Raw genomic sequence first — 25,194 nt, forward strand, 5'->3', positions numbered from 1 at the left:
TCTGTTCTTTTCAAACGATGGATCCAATGGAGAAGATCAATCATTCTGAATGTTTGATCGATTTGAAGTTTTAACTAACAAATGGGTTGGATTTGGTCTTGAAGGAATTCCTTCAGTTGGGCTTTCCTAATTGAATGGGGTTGATCTGTAATTTTGATCACTTTACCTTTTTTTTTTTAAATGGCATAATAAGATTAAATATATGTGGAATTTGGATCCCAAGTAAGCTATTTGTAAACAATTAGGGTACAATTTCCCCTCTCATGATTGCTTGTTTGGGATTATCAGGTGTTGATTAGAGTAGAATATCCAAATTCAGTAAAATTGAATCCCAAATTACCACAATAGAGCGCTATCCCCAAATTGTAAATAAAGTAAATTAAGGTAGTTTATTGGTTTAAATGAACTGAAATTGCATTGTTTTAAGACTAATGATGATCTGACTCAAATTTTCACTTAGTTTGTACTTGGTTGATGCGGCAATTGTGTAGAACCATAACATTGATAATTTTGGGCTAAATCCCCAAGAGTGGCTAATGAGGGGGTTTGAACTCTAGCCTTTTTCCTTTTTAAATTTAGTCTAATTTTAATTGTAAATAATTGTTGAAGTTGTTTGAATCAGGGGTGCAACTTGATCTAGTTCAAATTGAGAATTGAACTAAATTAATAGTTTTGGAGTGGTTTGAAACAAGATGTGGTTTGGTTTTGGGTTACAAAAATGGAGATGGAGAATTGATCAAATTTGGTTCGATTTTTGGATTAAGTTTATATAAAATTGAATTTAACTCTTCTGCAATAAATAAATATATATTTATATAATAATTATTATAAATTATTTTAGGAGGTAGGACATAGATTAATGATCTTTTATGGATAAATTAATGATTTTTTATGGATAAGTTAGTGATTTGTTTTATGAAAATTTATATTTATTTTTTCATTAAAAATGTTACTTATAATTTATAGAATATTAACAACTTATAGAATCAAATTGAATCAAACCGACTTTAGTTTAATTTGGGTTGGTTCGGTTCTAATGAAATTTGGTTTGGTTTTGGTTCTTATTAAGTGAAACCGACTTATGTGGGTTTAGTTTCAATTTGACCTCAAATAAAACCAATTAACACCAAGTTGCACCCCTAGTTTAAATGTGTTATAATGCTTTGTAATGCTTACGTGATAACTTGAACAAGACTTTTGTAATGTTTGAATGGTGTGTTTTAATCTTCAATTAGGGTGTGATAAATAATTGAAGAAATTAGGTTAGGGTGTCAATAGCAATTCTTTAAAAGAAATCTTAGAATTTTATAAAAGAAAGAATTACTCAAATAATATTAATTTTATTATTTATTATTGAAAAAATAATATATTTTAGTAAATTACTAAAAGAGATTTAAAGTGATGGACTATCCAACATTTTTTGAGAGTGTTGGACTGTCTAATATTTTTTAGCCTCCCATCCTTTTTGAAAAAGACTTCTTAAAAACTTAGTAAGATTTGAAATCTTATAAAGGTCGTTGAGTTCAAATGGATTGCTACATTGGCAATTTAACAATACTTTCCTCTAGATTTCATGAGAAAATTTAGATTCAAACGATAAAAATTCAAAAAACAATTTTTTTTGGAGTTGATCCAAGATTTTGAAAATGGACAACAACCGAATATTCACGGAACTCTCAAAATTAAAATTAAAATTAAAATTCAACATAAAAAAAATAACTAATTTTTTTTACAAGTTCATAGAATTTTATCTTCTACAACCTTGAGTTCAATGACTTTTAATTAGATATGAAATCTTAGTAAGTTAGTAAGATTAACCTTCCTCATATTCTACGTTCAGCCTAACACGCTAGTTCTACGATTTTACAATTTTAAAATTTTAAAATTTGTTAATTTTTTTATAATAATTAATAAGAAAATTAATCCTTTTTGGGTAATTTTCCCTTTAAAAAATTTGTAAAATTCTCTCCACAAGAGACAAGCCAATTAAATGTGGAATTCAACTATTTATTGCATGTTGGAAAATTTCCATAGGGTCGAGCCATGAGATCACAGGGACCAGTCCCATCTCAAAAGTGGTGTGGGATACCCTAATGTTATAATTAAAAAAAAAAAAAGAAAAGTGGGAAGGGGGAACGGGGTGGGGGGAGCATTTAGGTCTATTTCAGTTAGTCTCTCAAAGAAAACTGAGGTCAAGGGGTATGTATTCAGTTTTAAAACAAAAATGGTGTCTCAAATATTCACCAAAACCCAAAGCGGGGTGTATGTCTAAATCACCCTTTTTGGGGTGGTGGAGGTAACGTGGCCACAAAGCTCATGTTAGCAATTTTTTTTTTACCCCAATTTTCTTTGAAGAATTTAGTCCAAAGAGAGGGAGGACTAGAGGGAGAAATGAATTCAGCCATTCTTCTTCCAACCTTCTCTCAACCCATTTCTTCTTTCTCAAGAAAACTCCATTTCCGAGTGGTGACCAAGCTAAACTATCTATTTAGCCGCTAACCAATCTTTCAGTTTCAAACTCCGGAAAAAGATCAAACAGTTGGTGGGTCTTCATCAAATTCAAACCTTCAACGAAGACTTAACAGATCTAGACGGACATGATTCTCCCTTTTGTGAAGCTCGGGACGCTCGCCTTGAAGACCCTTTGTAAACCCATTGCTTCTAGGCTCAAGAAAGAGGCCGGTTTGCACCCTAAGTTCCGCCAATTCATTGTAAACTTTGCTCAGGTTCGTTTTTTTTTTTTTTATAGGTTTATTAATAGAAATTTGGGTTATTTTTTTAAGTAGTTGTTTATGAATTAAAATGTTGTTTTTTCCCCACTGTTGATTGAGTTTTGGTTTGATTTTATGACTTGGGTATTGGATTTTAAAGCAATTCTGTTGGAAGTTTAGGTGATCATAGATACCCATTTGTGCATTTGATTAAATGAAATTGATGGTAACGTTTATATGCTGAGTTTTTCTGACATGGGTAGAGATCTTGAGATTGTTTGGAAAAAAACTCAATGGGTTCAGAGTGTATTCTCTCAAATTTGTCTAATTTCTCGTTGTATTATTGCATGCTTGTTTGCCCATGAATGTTAAGATTATATCGCCATTTTATTTCTTTGTCATGGAGGTGGTTGCGACCTCGAATTTCATTAGTTCGACAATTTTTTATTGTATTTATTACTACAATAACCTTTATGTTGTAGTGGGGAAATTAAGTAGGAATGGAGAAATATGTTTCTCATTAAGATTTGAAATTCACAAAAAGGTGTTGAAGTACACAGGGAAAACAAGAAAGTATATGGAATAGTGTTTTAATGCCCATCCAATGTGGGCATCATAGGGTTCGGGTTTCTTGTTCAATTCTAGAAATTCAAAAACTAGAAGGCATTAAATAACCAATGAGTGGAGGCACCTTCAACAGCTTTTTCTTGGGAGCTTTGTGGAGCCTTGTCGTGGTTGATTCACTTTTTATATTAATGTTGGATGAGATTTTAGTTCTTTTGGGGATGGGAGGACTTGCAAAGCGTGAAGGCATTTTTGTGTAATGGTTCTAGCTCATGGATGCAAAGCTTCTTTTCATCCCTATGATATTTATTTTGGACTTCCCTGTAAATAGAATTTATTTGTATGAATTTATGAGTAGGTAATTTAGGGTTTTGGCAATGAGTTTTTATTTAAAAATAGAAATTATGGTTTGAAGCTTTAAAATTTTGACAATTGTAGTCGATTTTTCATATGGTTAGTGATAAAATAATAGACTGATTTTTTGGACCCCATTGTGATGGGAACTACTTGTTGCATGATTTGATCACCCAACATAATCTGTGTGGATCCACTTATGGGGGAAATATTGGGAGTAAGAATATCATAACTCTAAACCTACATGCCATATTTTCCATTTTTAAATATAACCCTAAATTACTAGTGATGGTTTGTAGTCCTGATTCTTTAGGTATCTCAATTCTTACGAGTCTTCTTCTTCTTATATTGAGTGCCTCTATCCCCTATCAATCGAGTAGATAGGACTAGGAGAGTATGTAAGTGTAACTAGGATGGAAATAATTTTGGGTAGCTCCTTTTTTCATCCATATCTAGAGGAATAACTAGGCATACATGTTTCAAAGAATGGATGGTCGGTGCCAATCCCATCTAAAGTTGACAGTTTCTCTTGGACCATGACTCAAGGTAAAATTTTCTCTACTGAAAATCTAAGTGGGAGAGGTTTTACCAATATGTTCTTCATGTAGCGGAAAGATAAAGAATCGATTAATCATTTGTTTTTGTGATTTGACTTTGCTCGTGGGATTTCTTACCAATCTTATGCTAACCTCCCCCCCCCCCCTGCTTTTAATCAGGGCTCGAAACTTGAAATTTGTTCTCGTTCTCTTATTTGTTTACTATTGGAGTCTTTGATCGAATTTTGGTTTTATTTTATTAGTTTTTGGAATTGTTTTTCATCCATTTTTTTTTGCATGCATTGTCATCGTCATCAAAGCCTTAGTTCTTCAAAATCTGGTGTCTGCCGAGTGAGTCATGTTCCTCCATTCAATCATATCTAAAGCCAATTCTTCCATTAATTCAAGAATCTTCAAATCTGCTCTCATTACCTTTATCCATGTCCTTTTTGGTCTTGCTCTTGCTCTTTTTGAACGTTCAACTTCCACATTCCTTGTAACTCAATGGCACATTTTCTTAAGTTTTTGTGGGGTCCAACCAGATTGATTATGTAAAATGATAGCAAATAAGCTGCAAAGGATCCTGCATTTTATTTGTGCTTTTCCTGTGAATATAGTTTCGTAACTTTGTCCAATGTAATTTTCTTCAATGAATTTGGCTTTATTTATTTAAATAATTTTGTTTCCTTTCCTGTGTATTCTAGTCTACTTGTGTCTAAAAGCATGCTATATTGTTATATTTCTCTCCTTTATGAGTGTTCTATATGCTAAGCTATTTTTTTATTATATTTTTTTGCAATAACTTTCACAGAGTTCATGGCACCCAAATTGCGTTCTTTCTAATACTGCTATTTGGATCAGGCAAACCATCGATTTACGACAACCATGCAAAGACGCATTTACGGTCATGCAACTGATGTTGAGATCCGCCCTTTGAATGAGGAGAAGGCCGTTCAAGCTGCTGCGGATCTTCTTGGGGAGCTCTTTGTATTCTCGGTATGTCTCCATTCCCCAAAAAAAGAGAGGAAAAAATGCAGAAAATGTTTAAATCTCGATTCTTGAGTAGTATTTTTTTTTCCTTTTAAGTCTTGAGAGTTGAGAGTTAGTGAGTGACTTAAGTTGAGACTTGAACTTTGAGAGTAATAGTGTAGAGTAGAGATTAGAGAATATTTATAATTATATAAGGATGTATTAGAAAATGTAATGAGATTTAATAGTTAGAAGCTTTGTGAGAGTAAGAAAGAGATTAGAAGGTAGAAGAGATGTTGTAAAAGGAGTATGGGTAGTGGAAGTGGGGTATTTACAAGAGAAAAATGAGTTTAAGCTAAAAAAAAGGAAAATTTGTGTCCAAATATGACTGTTGGACAATATGCCATTGTATATTGTGCAGATAGCATAATTTTATGTGTGGTAGCATATGCGAAATTCAGTTTGAAATTGGCATATGCGACCACATTGACAACACTGATCCTAAGCAATTGCAACAATTCGGTTCATTTATATTCTTGGTATGGTAAATGGTATGGTAAATGTTACCATAATGACAAAATTGAGGTTTAGGAATAATTCTGCAAGGGACAGCACAAATTTTCTTGCACTTGATACATGTGTCCTAAGATCCCCCTCCTTATCATTCAAAAAAAAAATCCATGACGAATTTATTAATTTGATTTACCATACTTCTAAGAATTGAGAATAAAGGCATGTACACTGGGATGGTCAACAAAGTACTTTTCATTAGGTTAATTTACACCCGTTGGGAAAATTTGTGGATTTACACCCACCTAATCTTGAAGACATTTTCTCTATCACGGGATCCCAAATCGATCTAACCTTATGTGCCTTGCTCTGAGATGTAAATCGAGGTAAGTGGTGGAGAACTTCCCACGTGACAACCCAAGACAACGCCAAATCACCCAAATTGGCTATATCTCCAATATCTAAACCATACTTTAAGAGAGGTTCAAAGTCAAACCTGCAGCCTTGAAGCACATCAAGAAACTTCAAAGGAATCTATCTGATTGGGGCATGATCATCATTATCAATGCTTTATCCCGATTGTCAGGTAAAAATATTCTAAAAGATAAGAATTTTTTTTCTTTGTTCAATTATGCTTTTATTACAAAAAATTAATAATCCACTATAAAGAACAAGAAAAAAAAAAAAATCTATTGCATTGATTTTATCCCCCATAACCAAAACAACTTCACGTATTGGACTTGTCATAGTTGTAAACTATTAAGGGCAATGCTGAAGATGATGGAGGCTATATGACACCAGGGATGCTTACTAGATAATCGAACTTCTTTTGCAATAGAAAAAAGATGTGGTCAGTGAGAAGCCCTAAGTCAAGGGTAGAGAAGCCCTAGGGTTTGGCGTCTCCTCCTATATATTAAAAGCACTTAAAAGTATGTGGGGCCCACATACATAACATAAAGTGTGGGTTCCACCATTACATAAACAGCCCACATGACTCTTAACAGGGTTCGAGCCAGTAAACAGATTCCAAGTAGGAACTATAACTGGGATTATCAGTTCAGGTCTGCTCGAGTATCAATTAAACGGTCGCTGGCATCATTTGGAAAACACAATGGGTATCTCAAATATCCACCATAGAGGGGTGTCTAAAATTGAGAGGGGGCAACAAGGTCAAAGGCATGAAATCAGTTTAGAAATAAGAGGGAATCTCAAATTTATGTGAATATCAGGGGTGTATCTAAATTATCCAAAAAGTTGATGGGGGAGCTGCTCCTTGGCTCCGCCTTTTTTGACATCATTTGTTCAAAATCCAGTCGAAAAATGAGTTGGTTTGCTCACCCAAATCAAACAAAATGGGATAATTTTGGACAGTCCAGAAAGATGTCTAGATTGGATAATTTTGGCCTAGGAAATATCCTAAGGTGGGGATCCATTGAGTGGAATCCCAATCTCCTACATGCATACCTAATGGGCTGGCACAGGTAGGGTAGTGGTTTCTGCCTCTCTTAGCATACTTGTATATAAACTGTTTGCAACTTATTTATGATACTAGGTTAACTTTTTGAGTAATTGCATGCATCCATTTATTTAGGTTGCAGGTGCTGCTGTTATCTTTGAGGTGCAAAGAAGTTCCAGATCCGAAGCTAGAAAGGAGGAACTACGTCGACAGGAATTAGAGGTAATATATGAAAGTTATCTGCGATAGCCTATAGGTTATTGATTCCTTCAGATTTTTAATTTTCTTTTTGTGTTTTATATCCTTATGGTGCTTATCATTTTATTCATAAAACTAAAATACGACTTTCATGTTCATGAGATCTCTGCAGATTTTCGATAACCTTCTTAAAATGTTAAAAGAAAATGTCAAACTTATTGTTAATTTTGTTTTAAAATAAATAATTTAGCATTTGTAAAGTTCTTGGCATTTAGGCGATATATAGTATCAGTTGCACTTGTGTTGTACTTTTGGGTATCTAATATGATAAAAATGAAGACTAACGATCGTTGTTGATTCCTCTGGAAAAGATTAACCTTCATAGTTCGTACCCATCCCGCCGAACATAATATGGTTATCTTTGCCAGAGGAACAGAACAAAGGCAATTTAAAGAAATTTTCTCTTAAGCCATCACAAGTATTTGGATACATTCTTGTGTTTGTTGTGATTGTATCCTTTTTCTTTTCTCTTGAAACAAGACTCCATTTGCTTTCATGTTTCCATCATCTTCGAACCCTTATCCCAAAGATTTGGGGCCGGGTGAATGAATCCTGTTCCTCCATTCCATTTTTTCCAGTGCCATATTTTCTGTTAATGTGTTCATATCTACTTTCACTACCTCAATCCAGTCTTTTGGGTATTCCTTAAGCACTTTTAGAACCTTTAACTTACATATTCCTTCTAATAAGATTGTAATCAGTCTTCATTGAACGTGTCCATACCATCTCTATCAACTTTCTTAGTTTATCACATATTGGAGCTACTTGTGCATTTTCTCAAATGCATGTCTAATCTTATCTTCCTTGGTCTTTCCAAATATCCTTCTCAACATCCTCATCTCTGGTACGCTCAATCTATTAATATGATGCTTCTTGACCGCTCAACATTCAGCTCCATGACGCATAGTTGGTCTAACTATCGTCTTCTAAATTTTTTCTTTTAATTTGATTGGTATTTGTTGATCACATAGCACTCAAGAAGCGCAACTCCACGTTAACGGTCGGAGGATCATCTGTCCTGTTAAACTCTCAAATTACTTTACACATGAAGGACGATTCCCTGCTGTGAACAGCTCCTCTGTGAGGGCTGAAGGCTTTAGTTTTCCTACCCATCCTCACTCTCAAAATGGTTTTATGTTTGGGAAAGTTATTGCCATTGAAGGTGCAAATACAATAATCGTTTTTACTGCTGTTAGAGAATTGAATTATTTTATTATTTTATAAATAAATTTTATATTTAGCTATAGAAAAAAAAAATCATGTTATTGATAGGTAAGTGATGAAGATAAACTTTTGACAAGCTAACTTAGTACACAATACTTAAATATGATTAAATCCAACTCTGAAGGCTAGATCGTGTTCCATATTTATTTTAGTTAACTAACTCTCTTTTTAAATTTGAGTTAATAAGATGGATATGCACCATTTGCTTAAATACTACCTTTTATTTCTGTCCCTTTGTTGGAAAATTAATGCATTTCCATCCTCAAAGAGGTAGAGACAAGGACATCTTTTGATTTGTTTTCTTGTGGGTTTAAAAGTAACACAATGTGCCTTGTTTTAGAGGTAGAGATAACCTACTAACCCTTTTGTTCATTTTCTTAGGCAATGAAGCAACGAGATGAAGGTTTAGCAAGAGAGATAGAGCTTCTTAAACAAAAACTCGAAGAATTGGAGCACCTCGCCAAGGGACGAGGACTCACCGGTCTCTTCAATTTTAAGCATGCTCATGCCTCTCAAGAAGAAAAGTCTGTGACACCCACACATTGAGATATCTGTGCCCCAAAAAAAAAAAAAAAGTTTGCTTTGGCCACTTCTCCTTTGATATTGGAATTATAGATCTATCTAAATTTGTTCAATTTTGTTCTCCACCAAAGGAAAGCTTTTTTATGGCCTTTGGATTTGGCTGTTTGGGTTTACGTTGTTGTATTGGTTTCCATTTGTCGATGAGACTGATTGATGTTGAGCTAATAAAATGATTGGTGATTTTCCCCCTTTTAATCATTCCATGTTTGCAATTTAGGTAGAAATCAATTAGGAGATTTGTTAGAAGAAATATGGGGTTCTGCTTCTGGGGGCAACATGCTATTTGATGGTGGTCGCTCTTATGGGGTCAAATCAATACATTTTAAGAAATATTTGAATATCTATCTCATAAGTATCATATCAAATTCCATCAATCGAATCACTTTTTTGAGAAATATGAGACATCTAAGTTGTACAAGTGAAAAAGAGATTTAGGTTCTAATTGGTTAACACAATCAAGTTGTATTGGAAAGCACTTTTGATGCAGGACAAGTTGCTGAATAATTCATGAAACATTTGGATTGTCAAAAGTCCAAATGTAAGGCTTTGGTCCATGGATCCAGAGAGGCGACGGATTTAGAATCATCTGAGAAAACCCATATTTAAATGGAAACGTCGAGATTTTCAAGATCAATTGCCTGTGATTTGAGTATGTATTTTTAGGTAATTTTAATTTTGCTATTTTTGGTAATTTTTGTTTGGTTAATAATGTTAGTTATAAAAGTCAAAATCTCGAACCGTTAATTCTCCTTTGCTTCTAGGGTTAAGTAGTATCTATTTTAATATTTAGGACATTTTAAATAATTTTTGCTATTTTAGGCATATTTCGTGTTTTACTAGGATTAAAAGTTTTTTTTTTGTACTTATAAAAGAGATTATAATTGCGATGCAAAGATGATCTTCAATTTAATAAAATTTCCCTTTAAGAGCTATTTTGTGGTGGATTCCAGATTTTAATAGTCTTTTCTGTTTCACACTACGTCAACTTTTATAGATATCTGCCCATTCATTAATATGTTTGGATCCAAATTCTCGCTTATGTAGGAAGTTAGAAGCAGACCACATGAAGATGATGTTTGTGTTTCTGTGATCATGGGAATCCGAACACCGTCAAAATGTCATTTTTAATTTTACGACACTACTTTTGTTAATTTTTATAATAATATAATTTTATTAATGAAGTTCACAAAATGTAGTTCCAAAATTTTGTATTTATCAAGACCCAAAAAACATAAAATGCTGCTTCATTTTGCATATAAGGTTAATTATTTTGCTCATTTTGATAAAAATCTAGTAGTTGAAAGTTGCTTTTAACAGTAAAAATCCTAATTTCTACATATAATACAAGTAGGTCCTATTAGAACTGACCCATAGTTTATCTCACAGACATAGAAACCTAAAAATGTAGAAATGACTAGATAGGTTGTGATGTTTTCTGACTTCCCCCTCTACTCTCCTGACGTGGCGTGTGACATGACCATATATTTTCTTCCTTGGGATACACAACTGCACATGTTTATGAGGATGTGCTATTGTGTGTCCCGAGAAAAGAAAAGTCATGGGTCTGACTCAAGCCACGTCGAAAGAGTAGAGGGAGAGTATGTTAGAGGGGGGAGTCACGACTCTTAAAATTAATGTTACATTATGAAAAAATTAATACGGACTTTATTGTTGGAGCTTTATTTGTAGAATTCCCTATAGTCAAGAGAAGAACCAAACATCAACAATTGAGGATTGAGATAATCTTTGATCAACACGAATTGTATCCTATTAGGTTTTTGTTTTTTGTTTTTCTGATAACCAGGTATCCCTGGAGACAATGAATTAGACTCGTATCTGGACTTTAACCAATTCATAAATCATGGTCTTATCCAAAGGCCAGTCCCGATGCATGTGTAATTAAACGCAGCAGGCTAGTGAGGGTGTGTCCTAATGAATTAATGCTCATATTGGGTATCGAACCCACAACCTATTAGAATTAACTCTTTATCGATCCGAAATTTTCATTGAGCAAACCCTTCAAGGTTAACCCAAATGTGGTGATCTCATTGACTTCATTTTGATTGAAAGATGAGCCTGTATTGCCACTTGGTCCAATTCTACTGGATCGTACTAGTTAGCGAGTCCACGAGTGCCGTCTTCCTACACATGTCAAACTTGTTGTGACATATGATATGGTGGAGCCATTTTTTCAACATTTTTAGAAGATTTGGCTAATGTGGAGAAAAATTGTTTTCCTAAACTTCGGGACTCTTCATAATCTAACAGCTGAGATGCGAGGATATGCCTCGGGATTCAAAACAGTTGCTCTCTTAGATTAATAGTTAAAAAACTGGTCAACCCGATTCTACAAAATATAAATAAACAATTGCTCTCTAAGATTAATAGTTAAAAAACGGGTCAACCCACCCGATTATACAAAATATAAATAAACTTCATAGATGTAAATAAATATATGATTTAATTTACATATTTCCTAACATTTTATGGATCTGTTTGTTATCTATGGGACATGGTTGATCCAAATCTGACCCAATAAGATGTCAGATGGGACGTATCCTTATCAAATTTCAAATCATTGGTTTAGACCCGAAGTTATCGGATCAGAACTAATCGGGTTGGGTCTGATCCGATTCATTGACAGCAGGCAGCCCTAGTGGAAGCAAGTAGTGGAGCACCACTTTATGCCTTCGGCCGAGTCTCACCGCCAATAGCGCTCCGCTCGTATATGCTCTCAAGCTTCCTCTTCAATGCTCCTCTCCCAAGTCTTTACTTTTGGTCTACTTTTCCAAATCCCCAACATACCCTCATCTTTTTTTACCAACTAGTCCTTATTTCAATAATTTTTATCAACTTTGTCCATTACGCAACATTTAGTGGACTATTGTGATATATAAATTTGAAACTAAAAGGGTAATTTGATAATAATTTATAGAGTGATTTAAACATAGCTCTCCAAGTTTTGATAAATATTTGAGATTCCCCCTATGTTTTCTAAATTTCTAACATGCATCCTTTGACTTCAGTCTTATTTTATATACTAATGCTAAATAATCTAAATACCCTCATTTTCAATCTCTAGAAAAAAAAATAAGCAACCCTTGATTTTTCTTTCAACATCTGTTTTCTTCTTTACTAAATTTCTTTTAATTTATTCAACCTTATCTAAAACCCATCATTTTCTACTTATCAAAAATTCGTATTTGAATATAAGTAGAACATGATAGAATTTAGGCCATTTTCTATTATTCTATCATGAAAGTTTGAACTTAAGGAGGGCATGCCATCAATTTGAAAAAAATAGGTGTATCTCAAATATTCTTTAAAACGTGGAAGGTGTATCTAAAACACCCTATCTTATAAAATACATATAATTTAAAGCAAAGTAAGTTTTTTTTTCATTTAATGTATACTATTGCTTTAAAATTCGGCTATTATTATATAAAATACTTTTAACAAGTCAAACTTAAAAACACATTTATCTAAAAAAGATGTAACAAACAATAGAAGTCTTTTACGGTTGACTGTGATCACTTCACACTCTAGGTTGTAATGGGAGATCCTTTAAGCTTGCTTTGATCTGGACACATTGATGTGGTACCTGCTAAAGAACCTCCAATGTCTAAGTTAAAACTTCAATTAGGGTTTCTCAGATAAACAAATATGCAAAAGTCCTTTCTTGTAAGGGTATCTTTTTTATTTATAGACATCCTCCTATAACCTTCCTATTATCCACAACAATTTTTTCCCATGAGATATGATAATATCCATTCCTTGGATTCTTACAGACAAATAAGGAATAGACGAGTAGCAACTCATCTAGAAATCGTATTTGGGCTAGACATTTCCCCTCTAGATGGACTTATCCTCTCTAGCTAGAGATTTAGCGATTAGTTGGGTTTCCATAAACCGAGTAGGAGTGCAACCTACTAGAAGTACCACATCCCTGGTGATTCCCAAGTCCTACCTCGACATGATCATCAAGACTACTCACGATCTTTTACACATTTTGTTTAAAATAGACACACAATTTGACTAAAGTGTCAAGATTACTGTCCAACTTCCAAAATTATGATCTCTTCACTATAAAAAGGGAATATAAAGTTTTGTAGCATCCTTTCATTTTCTAGCAAAAGAAATAGAGAACATTATATAAAGGACCCTTGTGGAGGGACTTCTTTCTAAATAGTCCTTAAATTTTTACTAGTTACTTGGCAAGACATTTAGTAAATTTTTTCTTTCTAAATAGTCCTTAGACCTCATCTCCCACATTTCTCACAATTGAATGTCCTAACTGTTCGAACTCATCGTTTTCATCTAAAAATTGAATTTTTGACATTTCAATTGAGTTTCAGAGACTCCATTCCGTCAAAAAAGATTTAAAAAAGAAGAAACTATTTTCAATGATTTTTTCAAACATTTTAAAGATGTATGTAACAAATTAAGATTTTTGAACATTTTTTTTCCCTTAGTTTTTTTTTTTATGACAATCGATTAATAATGGTTCTTTTGGGTTGAAATCATTTAAACAACTCGTTATCTCAAATTTTTAGTCGATCTTTCCATATATTTTAGTTGAAAAAATATTGAAAATTGAAAATTGGTGGGTTTCACCAATGTCGAGTTCACTACTTTTTATGTTAAAAAACGGTGAACTCGACAATAATTAAAAAACATCAAGTTTGATAGTAAAAAATGTGAACTCGACACTAAATAAAAAAGCACTGAGTTCAACAGTAAAAATTATGAACTCGACAGCACGAGAGATCATTAAGAAAGAAAATAATTTACTAAATATCCTATCAAGCTAATACGCAAAACTTCAAGACTATTTAGAAAAAAAAAAAAAACTCTTTCACGAGGGTCCTTTAAGTAGTTTTCTCAAATATTTTATTTTCAGCCTCAAACATTTTCTCTCGTGCTCAAATATTGGACGGGGGCATTCGGAAATGCAGGCATACACATATAAAGACTAAGTGATGGCATCTTCAAAAATTAATTCTAAGAGTTTTTTTTTTTTCATTATTTATTTTTTATTTATTTTGGTGTTTTGGGTAGATTTCATAATAAAATAAACATCCACCCTATCTGGCCTTCTAAAGGATCTTATCCTCCACCTCCAAGACTGCTGGAAAAAAGAAAAATATTCCCATATTCCATGAATTTGGACTGTGGAGTTGCCAAGTGCCACATGATCATATATTTTATTCTTGTATAGTAAATATTGTACTACTTATTTTGTCCAGTGTGACTCATCTCCTAATAAATTTGATGTAGACACAACATAATTTCCACATTGGCCTACAATGCAAGTGGGGTACAAATTAAAGAGTAAAAATATGGAGTATGTACATGCCAACTCCTTATAATGGTGTGATGATTTTAATTAAAAATATATGATTAGATGTCATCATATTAGTTATAAAGTATTCAATTTTACTACTTATTCTAAATTATTTTATACAAAATATAGAGCACTATATTTTCTACCACCAAAAACCTCTATTCTACAGTTCCGAAATGCACTTAGGTTTATCACGTTAACGTTTAGTCCCAATTTGAATGGACATAAAATAAAAAAAATGGAAAAAACTTTGAAGAGGACAACTCGTTTCAAAATTTCGACAGAACCCTCTTCTTTGGATTACTGGTGGTGTCTCCAAGGAGGTATCCCAAAAATTAATGAAAGAATATGGGTACGAAATAAATACAAAATGTCATATGTCGTATCCTAAAGAGGGTTTCTACCAAAATTTTGAGTCGGACTCATAAAAAACCTATAATCTATAAAGGAAAAATTATTAACATAATAATATATTAATTAATAATTATTTAAAAAATAATACTTTTTCATATTTAACAAAAAAATAATAAATCGTCGGTCCGATGGTTAGTTTTAAAAAATCGGCAATTGAAATACCGATTTTCAGTATTAAATATTTAAATTGATGAAAATACCCTTTTGACCATGAAAAAAAGGCGGTTTGACTGCCAATTATCATACTAACATCCTCTCTAATTCCCAACCACATATTTTTAATGAAAATCAACGGTTGGAACACTTTCGTTCTATACATAGTGACCCCATGGTCCCCCCACTCACTCACTCCCTCTCATGTCGGCAAAAATTCCCTCTCGCTCTCAATCACTTTCATTTCGACAAAATTGGGTTAGAAATATGTTTTTAATTTTTTTTTACTTGCTATATTATTAAAAAATCATTTAAACTATTACTTATTTAAATATTATAAAATACATTATTATTTTTGAAATAATTTTCCATTATTTTAAAGGAAAATAATGAAAAAAATAATATAATAGTTATAATTATTAAAAATAATAAGTTTAATTATTTTTAAGTATTAATTAATTATTTCAATATAATAGTAAAATTATTAAAAATAGGAAAAAATTTCAATAACATATGTAATTATCAATATTATTTGTAAGTATTGATTACATTTTTTTTTATATTATATAATAGTTATAATTATTAATATAATAATAGTTACAAATAATTTATGCAATTATCAATATTTTTTTTTGTCAATATTAAAATTTTAATTTTTAATGTTTTTAGAAAATAATATATTTTCCACTTTTTTTTTAATAATTATAAAATAATATATTTTGGGAAAATTATTACAAAAAATAAGATATTATTAGCAGTAATATAGTGAATTTATCAAAAAAGTAATAATAATAATATTATCATTATTAAAAAATAATTATAATAATTTATAAAAAATAATAATAATAATAATAAATAAAAAATAATGTATTAATTTATAATTAAAGAATTCCTATTTATAATTATTAAAAAAATAATATATGAAAACCGATGATTGGACCATTGGTTTTCATGAGGGTATTTTCATCAAGTTGAAAACTGATGATCCAACCATCGGTTTATTATTTTTTTAATAAATTTTAAAAAATATATTTTTAATAATTATTAATTAATATATTATTATTTAAAATTATTTTCTTCTATATATCTTCTTTGTGAATATAAAAAAATTGTTCTAATGGAGAAAGTGTGTATGTGTGTGTGTGTGTGTTTTTTGGGGGTATCAACACTTGAGATTCGCTTGTGTTTTTAAACTTATAATTAATATGCCCCTTTGATGTCTTCCATGAGAAACTAATGTAAAATGCCCTCATTTTCAACCTCTAACTAAATTATTAGAAAGTATCGAATTTTTGTTGAAGTTAATCTCCAAAAAGTCGATTACACGTTCAATCCATCTTTCTTAACCTCATCTTATACTGTTGCAAAATCATTTCTTGATTTTTCTATTAAAATTTTCATCCACTTTTACGAAAATCTAATCTTATTCTTAAGATTTGGAGATTGAAGTAGATAGACTCTTAAAGGTTGAGGTGAAGGTAAATTTTTTAATTCAAGATGCTAAAGTTCATAGGTTAAAGTTAAAAGGGCATGTTAACTATTTTCAATTAGTCTAATAAAGTAGACCAAGGTCAAGGGGGCATACCACCAATTTGAAAAACAGGGTGTCTTAAGTATCCACCAAAATGTGGAGGAGTATGTCAAAATAACCCTTTTATTTCAAATATCTAGTATACAGTTCCAAAGGAGAATTCTATCTTTTAAAGAAACATGGGCATAATGGTAGTTTCATAAAAAACGAAGGGCATGGTGAGAAACTTTTCCCGGAATAATTCCTCTTTTGCTTTTGCCGCGTAGTTGTATATGCCTTCTCTTTTTATTTTTTTTCTAGGTTTTTCCATTAAAGAAGAGACTGGGAAGCAATTTTATCACTCTTCGTCTGCTCAAGCTTCCCAAATTTCGAACCAAAAAGTGAAAAAAAAAAGATCAAATCTTGCAAGGTAAGCGTTTCTTGCTCTCTTTCTTTCTCTCGATCGAATTAGGGTTTCAGATATATTAATAATTTTCCCCTTATTTCCTGCAATTTCTGGGCTTTCATCTCTACTAAACTGTGTTTGTGTGCTGTTCTGTTGATCTCGATCACCTAATTTAGGGATTTTTATGAATTTTTAACTTTTGATTCAAATCTGTTCCATTGATTTTCGTGATAGTTGGAAATTAGGGATTTTTCTGCGTTTTTTATTTTATTTTTTTGGTGCTGTTTAGGATTGGAATTAAGGTAGATTTGTTTTTTGTTTCTAGGGTTTCAATGGTGAAGGGTTCTAAGAGTGGTTGCAAATCTGCGTCTCATCAGCTCTTCAAAGATAAGGCCAAAAATCGAGTAGATGACCTTCAAGGGATGTTTATGGATCTCCAATTCGCTCGTAAAGAGAGTCGAACAAGCGACATCAATGTTCTTGAAGAACAGGTGCATCAGATGTTACGCGAGTGGAAAGAAGAACTCAGTGAACCTTCTCCAGCTTCTTCTTTGCTTGTTAGTCTCTCTCTCTCTCAATCCGTGTGTGTGTGTGTGTGTCTTGTGATCTTACTTTGTAATTATTTGTGCAGGGGGGTAGTCTCGGCTTTACTTCGGATATTTGTCGATTGTTGCAGAATTGCGAGGAAGAAGATGATGCAACCAGTTCATTAGCAGCATCAGCCAACCCGAAGACCGAGCCCGATGTTCAAAACCTTCAGACTCAAGATACTACTGTGTTTCAGCAGGTTTTGTATGTTATTATTGATTTATGGTTAATTTTGTTCTCGATTCAATGACTAATTTTTGTTGGATTTTTATAGATACTTGTCGGTCAATTTTGGAACGTGAGAGTAATATTCTTATTTATGCGAGAGCTTGCATCCAACGATTAAATGAGTGATTTCCGTGTGATATTTTATTGTGATTAACTCTTCCATAGCTACGACGCTGACTACGTTTTCCCTCTTGTTTGCATGAATGACCCTGGACAAGATGATGCACTAGGTGATTTTTAAGCTAATATTCAACAAATCAATAATCCCTTTCTATACATTTTATCTATCTGATAACACAAACATCTTGTTTTTTCTGAATTAAGTGGAATTTTTATTTTATTTTAAAGATTCATGTATATAGATGGGATCTCTTTTGTTTAGACAGAGAGTGTGGCTTTGGATTGTTTGCTTTTTGTTGTTTTTTGTATAGTTCTGCTTGGTGGCTACCTTGACTACTTTTCCTTCTCTTTATTAATATAAAGCTTATATTTTTTGATAAGTAGAAAATATTTGCTTTGCCTATCTTATTTCAAATGGGCAATGATTAATAAGCTGTAATTTTTATTTTTTATTTTTTTATAAGAAACATTGACAATATAATGGAAATATGAATTTATAGGATTTCTCCAGTTGCCTTCTTTATTTCTTCATAATAAAAATTTTATTGAAAAAGATCGGTGATGTGGTTTCTGGGAGATGCTTAAACAGAATTCTGAGGGGAGTGAGAAAGGGACACCATTATTGGAGATCTGAGGCAATAGAAAGTGAAGCATTTTTATGTTTATTCTTGATAATTACACTAACTTTAGGCCATATGAAGATGAAATGTTCTGTACTTGGTTCTAGCCTGAATGCACTCTAATTTATCATTTCTAAATCCTTCATGATCTTACATTTTCTCATTATGCATCGACTAGTGGTTCACTTCCATTCTTCTATTTCTCATCCGACTAGTGTAAGCAATAAGATAGTTCCATGGAGTTATTCATCAATAAGTCCACCTTTTTCACCATATTTTTTGAAATGCATCCAATTAATCATATGGTTAGATCGATTTGATTTGAGTCGGTTTATCATTGTTCATAAATCAGAAGATCTGTTTGTCTTCTTGTTCTGTTTGTTAGGTTAGGAGAATACATACTGAGAAGCTGTGTAATTTTTTTCTCTTTCAGGACTATTTTGTGAATCAGGCTCCACAAGAATGTGCAACTCAAGGGATTGAATGCAAAGGTTTCCCTTCAGGGGTGCAACCTACATTGATTAATAACTTGGATGTGGCTAATCCATTGGACTACCAGCAGTTTGATTTACACCAAGATTTTGACCACTCCTTTTATATTGGTTTCAATGGTAATAATGGTCAGTGTGGAGATGCAATGCACCACCATATGTCTGGCTTCCTGCCGACTACCTGTCTTCCACCTTCTGCCTTCTTAGGACCAAAATGTGCTCTTTGGGATTGCCCGAGACCTGCTCAAGGATCTGATTGGTATCAATACTATTGCAGTAGCTTTCATGCAGTTCTAGCCTTGAATGAAGGCCCACCTGGTATGACTCCTGTTCTGCGACCTGGAGGCATTGGCCTCAAGGATGGTCTATTATTTGCTGCTCTCAGTGCGAAAACACAGGGAAAAGATGTCGGAATTCCAGAATGCGAGGGAGCTGCAACGACAAAGTCTCCATGGAATGCGCCCGGTAAATTTGCATGATGTCCTTGTTGGCTTCTTGATCAATACCTTGCATCTGTGTTTTTTCTGTATGTGTTTTTTATTTTTAGAGTAAGTCTAGGCTTACTAACTTATTAAGATTTCAAATCTTACCAAGGGTCATGGAACTCACCTTGTGGCATCCAAAAACATGATCCGATGCTACAGGGGGATATAGAGGACAACATTCTATGAACTAAAAAAAAAACCTTTGAAAAGGGTTATTTTTCATTGTTAAATTTTAATTTTAAATTTGAGAGTTCAGTGGGAGTTTAGTAGCTGTCTGTATTTTCAAAACCTTGATCAAGCCCCCAAAAATTATTTTTATTATTACTTTTATCTGAGTTTTTCCATGAAATCTAGAGGGCTGTGGTGTTGGATTAGCAATTTGATAATCCATTTGAGCTCAACGATCCTTGCCTAGTTAGTAAGGAGAGTGTTTCTCTCTCTCTCTTTTTTTTTCCCCCTCAGGACTTATGATAGGGTATCATTTGATGCTGTCCTCTTCTTGTCACTGCAATCTGACTAGTTATCTCTCTCTTCTAATATTGCAGAGCTCTTTGATCTGTCTGTTCTTGAGGGTGAAACTATTAGGGAGTGGCTCTTCTTCGATAAGCCTCGTAGAGCCTTTGAGAGTGGGAATAGAAAGCAAAGGTCTTTACCAGATTACTGTGGGCGTGGTTGGCATGAATCAAGAAAGCAACTGATGAAAGAATTTGGAGGCCTGAAGAGATCCTACTACATGGACCCACAACCAATGAACAGTTTCGAATGGCACCTCTACGAGTACGAGATCAACAATTATGATGCCCGTGCCTTGTACAGGCTGGAACTCAAACTTGTTGACGGAAAGAAAAGCCCCAAAGGAAAAGTAACTAACGATTCACTTGCTGATCTGCAGAAGCAGATGCGCAGACTGACTGCTGAGTTTCCCACAGATAACAAACGATCTGCCAAAGGCAGGACAAAGGCTAATCTAAAGGATGGTAATCCCAAGGTTTATTCAACTCCAACTCAAATGGATCCTGGAAATGAAAGCTTAAACTATGGAGTAAACGTGTCGTATGACGATTATCTTGTCGAGAATTTACATGATTATTAGGGAACGTAATGGTGGAGACTTGGGATGGGAGTGGAACAAGCAGCATTTCATAATCGCATTTACAGTTACAGTGGTGGATGCCTTTCGCTTTACACATTGGTGGTGTCCCCTGCATTTTATTAACAAATTATAAGTTTCTAGTCTTCGATAACATTTTATGCTCACATGGGGATGCCCGGTTTCATCATCATCATCTACATCGATGCTGAAACAATCTCTGATTTCAGAGTACTTGTTAACATAAATTGACAAGGGATGTATTTACTTGGATCAATTACTTGATTGTTAGGACAATGGACAATGCTAATATAAAATATATCAGGAGAATTGTATAGGAGTGAATGTGCAAATGTGGCTCTGCGGTTTTTCCCTTGCAATTCGTCGTTTTAATATTTTTCATTTTCATTATATGCACAGATTGCAACTGCTTTTATAAATTCTTAGGCACTGTTGCTAATTTCAGCGTTTAAAGTTGAAAAAATAAAAATAAATTCAGCACTTATTATCAAATTAATGCATTTGTTTACTTCATATTTTTAGTGCTTATAATTGAAAATAAGTGAAAAATTCAGCATTATTTTGATGCGGTTAGCACTTCTCTTTTTCGGCACGGACAAGTATGCTTTTATACTTAAAAATGATATTATCTTTTGTATCCCATGGTTAATTATATAAGCACGTCACAAATTAATAAACTCACATTATAACCTAATTGTTTTGTCTTATATGGATTAAAAGTTTGGAATGAGTTGATTTTTGGTGAGGACGATCTCAGCAATGAGGAGATCATCTTGACCAAAAATCAGGCCATCCCGAAACTTTTATCCATGTCAAAAAAAGTTCAAGAACCGTAAATCATTCTTTTTTTTTTTGGAAATCAGTTTTGATGTGGTTAGAAGTTTCGGATTGGATTGATTTTTGGTTAGGATGATCTCTAGACCATATGGATCATCCTCACAAAAAATTGGTTCATTCCAAAAACTTTAACCCATATAAGACCAAAAAAATTGACTATGCTGTGGGTTGCCTTTATTAATTCGTGGAGTGCTTTTATAATTATGCATCTTTCGTTTCCATTGAAAATTATTCATCCAAAATTAAGTTATTTCATCTTTGAAATAAGATGATGAGATGCTCCAACTATTATTATGAGAGAGAAGATTGTGTGTATTGTATGAATAGATTTTATGACAGTTGATTTCAAATTTTGGTGACTTGTATGACATTATTATTTTTAATTTAAAATTTGTTGGGTTTTAGAAATAAATATTATTATTTAGAAATTGAAAAGTTGAGTATTACTTGTTATTTACAAATATGAAGGTCTCCATCTCCTTCATATCCTCATGACACTATTAGTTTAGCAAGTATTTGAGTGATCCCCTGGGAAACAGACCACCTGGTCAATGAATACTGAAATTGAGTTCCCCTGCCCCATATGCAGAGGGCCTATTGATGTCTAGTATGGCATAATCAGTGTTGAAGACTTTATAAGTGGAGTGTAGTTATAATTCGTATCATGTCTATTCTTGAGGTTTGAAGGTTGCGAGAGATAGAATTTTGAGATTGAAGATTTAGGTAATGTTTTATGGTGGTGATGAGGTAGATAAGGACTTGGTTCCCATATTGTGAAGGATTACATGTAGAGGAGAACAGGGGATCCGACATTCCCAAAATCATTTGTGTAGTTAGTTATTTGGGATGTCATGGCACTACGTGAGTTGGTCAAGCCCAGGGAGCATTGTAGGACTAGTGCCTTTTGTGCATAGCAGTCAAGTGAACAGGATATTTTATGTCTAACTAGTGAGGAAAAAGTTTTTATTGTCCCTATTTTAATGTTGACACGCTAAGGCCTATCTCTTTAACCTTTTTTTTATTGTCCCCAGATCCAATGGTATAGGATCTTGATGACATAAGACGAGGGTATTTAGGTCAATTTTTTTCGTTGGTGTCACCATGAATAATCAGATTAATGGGGTTATGTCTAAGTTACCAAAATGATACAAGTATTGCTACAGTAACTTGAAATAACATTCGATGTATCATTATGTGCGTGTGTGCAGAGAGAACCATTGATTTTTATTGAGTGTATCTTTCTTTAATAAAAGCATCCATGGTTTTCTGCACACTCAAGCATATTCTCAGTGCAATTAGGAGTATTATGTCAAGTCACTTAAGCATTTTCATCAAATGATAAAAGCAAATTGGCATTGGTTTTGGTAAGCATTTCAAAATCATTGGTACGACTTCTTCACCATGATCTTCTAGTCTTCCACTAGAGTATAACGTAAACTCACCAAAACACACTCCCTTTGACTTTGGGTTTTGGTGATGCGATTTGATTAATTACTTAATTTCTCTAATATTTTGTTTTAAAAATCAATGATAATAAAATAGATAAAGGTTTTACCCTATATGATCTTGCCAAGTAAATTAATGTGCACAATGTGAAAAAAACCCAAATTTGACGGTCTTGGGCCGTCAAATTTCATAAAATTCAACGGACAAAGAGGTTGAATTGGTGTTAAATTTTTCATTGTCAAAATTTTTTTTTCGACGGGTCAAAATTGTCAAATTAATGAAGGATGGGAGAAATTCGACAACTCTAAGCCGTCAAATCTAGGAACATCAAGAATTTCTACGGTCTTAGACCATCAAAATTAAGTTTATAAAATTCATGAGCCTTGGCCTGTCAATTTTTTTTGTTGAATTTTCCAGTTTTCACGTAGTGATGGAAGACAGTGGACTTGTAGAAAATCAATAATTCTTTTAAGGGGACAATACTTTTGAAATAATTAAAATCAATTTTTTACATGGAAAATTTTAGAAGTTGAAATTCATGGAATTTTTTTTCTTTGGAGTGGTATTAAGAATCAATCACCACAAATATACATTGTGCTTATTTCTTGAGCTCAAATTGTCACGTTCAAATTCTTTGAGTCCACCGATCCATGACCATTACTTACAATCTTTCTTTGATAATCTTTCTCATTTTTTGCATAACAGACCAATATAATGAATATGACCACTTCGAGGTATTTATCGATCGTCAATTTTTGTTGATTATTTTCTTTACGTGTGTCATTGATGTTGCACATTATATACTTAGTATTGGTCTTACTTTATTGTAGAGTTTGTTGACTCTAAAGCAACTTTTGAGGTATTTAATTTTTTTTTTGGTCTATTGTATTAATGATTTTCTTCGTCTGGTCACTTACAACTCGAGAACATTCACTAAAGAGTAGATCTTCCTCCTCTTCTTGCTTGCTTACACCTAGGGAAATTAGTGTGATTCCTACTTAAGAGCCTTGATACTAAAATTAGTTTATAAAATACTAAAAGATTTTTACCAAAGTCAATAGTCTTTAATTTAACACTTACCTTCCGATATTTATTTATAAAGATTTCCATCCTTACCTTTACTTGGAAATTTCTTGGTACCATTCATTCTCATGATCACTGGGATCATTTTTATGACCATAGGGATTTATTGTTATCTAATCCTTGAATATCTGTTGTGAGTTACAACTATTTATTGTACCTTGGTAGTTGTCCTTCCTTGTATAAAATCAAAGCATTTCTTTGTTTTAATTGTTTGTTATCTTAATTTTTTCCTACAATTTTAGTGTGACTTTTAAGTTTGATACTATGATAGTTTGTGCAGTTATTTATGTTGATATGTTGCATTTGTTCTTATATATTGGTATCTTATATTTTGATATTTATCTTGCAGACTTTAATTTACACAGTAATACTTGGTGTTTAAATTTTTTATATTATGTATATGTACATGATACTTAATAAGATTTTGAGAAGTTTGTGTTAAAAAGAATGCTTTGGCAAAGTCATTTTGTAGTTATTTTCATTCAAATAAAAGAAAATTGTTAATAATTTTTTCTCCATTTTTGTACGTATTCCATATGACCGTTCATCTTATTTTATTATAATATAATTAAATAATTAACTTCAAGATGACAACATATGTTGAAAATATTTTATGTGATAAAAAGTTTCTCATTCTTCAAAATGGAGAGATCTTGAGTTCAAGTTACATTTTAGCAATTTTATTTAAAATAATCTTAAGCAGTTTGACATGATCCGGCCCGAATCAATAAATTCGGTCGAATTGAATCCACATATGATTTTAGTAAAAGTAAAATGATTTGAATATGGATTTAAGTAGTATGATCCGACTCGGATTCAAATTCGGATATGGATATGGACATACTCATATCTGGCCAGTATCTGACCCATTTTACGCCTTAGATTTAGTCTTTAATCTTGTTAGAAATTGAACCAGATGCTAAACGAGTTAAAGAAATGATTCAAATCACCAAGTAGTTTTAACCTGATCATCTAAGAAAGTAGAGTTTTGAGACAAGATTTGAAGCCCAATCTTTGTTAAAATTCAAGTATCGTTAAGTTCAGAAGTTAAGAATTGAATACTAAGCGTTAGAGACTTTCAATTTCGTAATTGTAGTCATAGATTTGTTTTAAAAATATTTTTATTTTAAAGTCAATGCATTATTTCAAAATTTATATTCAATATAAGTATTTTGCCAAAATTCATAAAGGTTA

General features: G+C 32.7%; 2 protein-coding genes across 2 annotated transcripts; both read left to right on the top strand.

The window, feature by feature from the left end:
• Positions 1-2,324: 2,324 nt before the first annotated feature.
• On the top strand, positions 2,325-9,362 carry LOC147387649 (Optic atrophy 3 protein (OPA3)). Its single transcript, XM_086421277.1, has 4 exons — positions 2,325-2,726; positions 5,027-5,161; positions 7,236-7,322; positions 8,964-9,362. Exons 1-4 carry the CDS (start codon positions 2,598-2,600, stop codon positions 9,126-9,128), a joined length of 516 nt encoding a protein of 171 aa, XP_086277403.1. The 5' UTR covers positions 2,325-2,597; the 3' UTR covers positions 9,129-9,362.
• Positions 9,363-16,860: 7,498 nt separating this feature from the next.
• Positions 16,861-20,950, top strand: LOC147387650 (transcription factor VOZ1-like). Its single transcript, XM_086420920.1, has 5 exons — positions 16,861-17,015; positions 17,317-17,548; positions 17,623-17,778; positions 18,981-19,503; positions 20,069-20,950. The coding sequence occupies exons 1-5, from the start codon at positions 16,879-16,881 to the stop codon at positions 20,614-20,616; spliced, it is 1,596 nt and encodes a 531-aa protein (XP_086277046.1). The 5' UTR covers positions 16,861-16,878; the 3' UTR covers positions 20,617-20,950.
• Positions 20,951-25,194: the final 4,244 nt, after the last annotated feature.

Source organism: Akebia trifoliata, chromosome 13, assembly GCF_017979445.1.
Source record: "Akebia trifoliata isolate Shusen 1 chromosome 13, ASM1797944v1, whole genome shotgun sequence".
Taxonomy (NCBI): Eukaryota; Viridiplantae; Streptophyta; class Magnoliopsida; order Ranunculales; family Lardizabalaceae; genus Akebia; species Akebia trifoliata.

What these genes read in the sequence shown, in the direction of transcription:
- LOC147387649 (XM_086421277.1), top strand. Translation starts at nt 2,598, where the DNA reads ATGATTCTCCCTTTTGTGAAGCTCGGGACGCTCGCCTTGAAGACCCTT. An exon ending in TCATTGTAAACTTTGCTCAG is followed by an intron (nt 2,727 to 5,026) that starts GTTCGTTTTTTT and finishes TATTTGGATCAG; the next exon opens with GCAAACCATCGATTTACGAC. An exon ending in TACGTCGACAGGAATTAGAG is followed by an intron (nt 7,323 to 8,963) that starts GTAATATATGAA and finishes TCATTTTCTTAG; the next exon opens with GCAATGAAGCAACGAGATGA.
- LOC147387650 (XM_086420920.1), top strand. Translation starts at nt 16,879, where the DNA reads ATGCCTTCTCTTTTTATTTTTTTTCTAGGTTTTTCCATTAAAGAAGAG. An exon ending in AAAAGATCAAATCTTGCAAG is followed by an intron (nt 17,016 to 17,316) that starts GTAAGCGTTTCT and finishes TTTTGTTTCTAG; the next exon opens with GGTTTCAATGGTGAAGGGTT. An exon ending in CTCCAGCTTCTTCTTTGCTT is followed by an intron (nt 17,549 to 17,622) that starts GTTAGTCTCTCT and finishes TTATTTGTGCAG; the next exon opens with GGGGGTAGTCTCGGCTTTAC.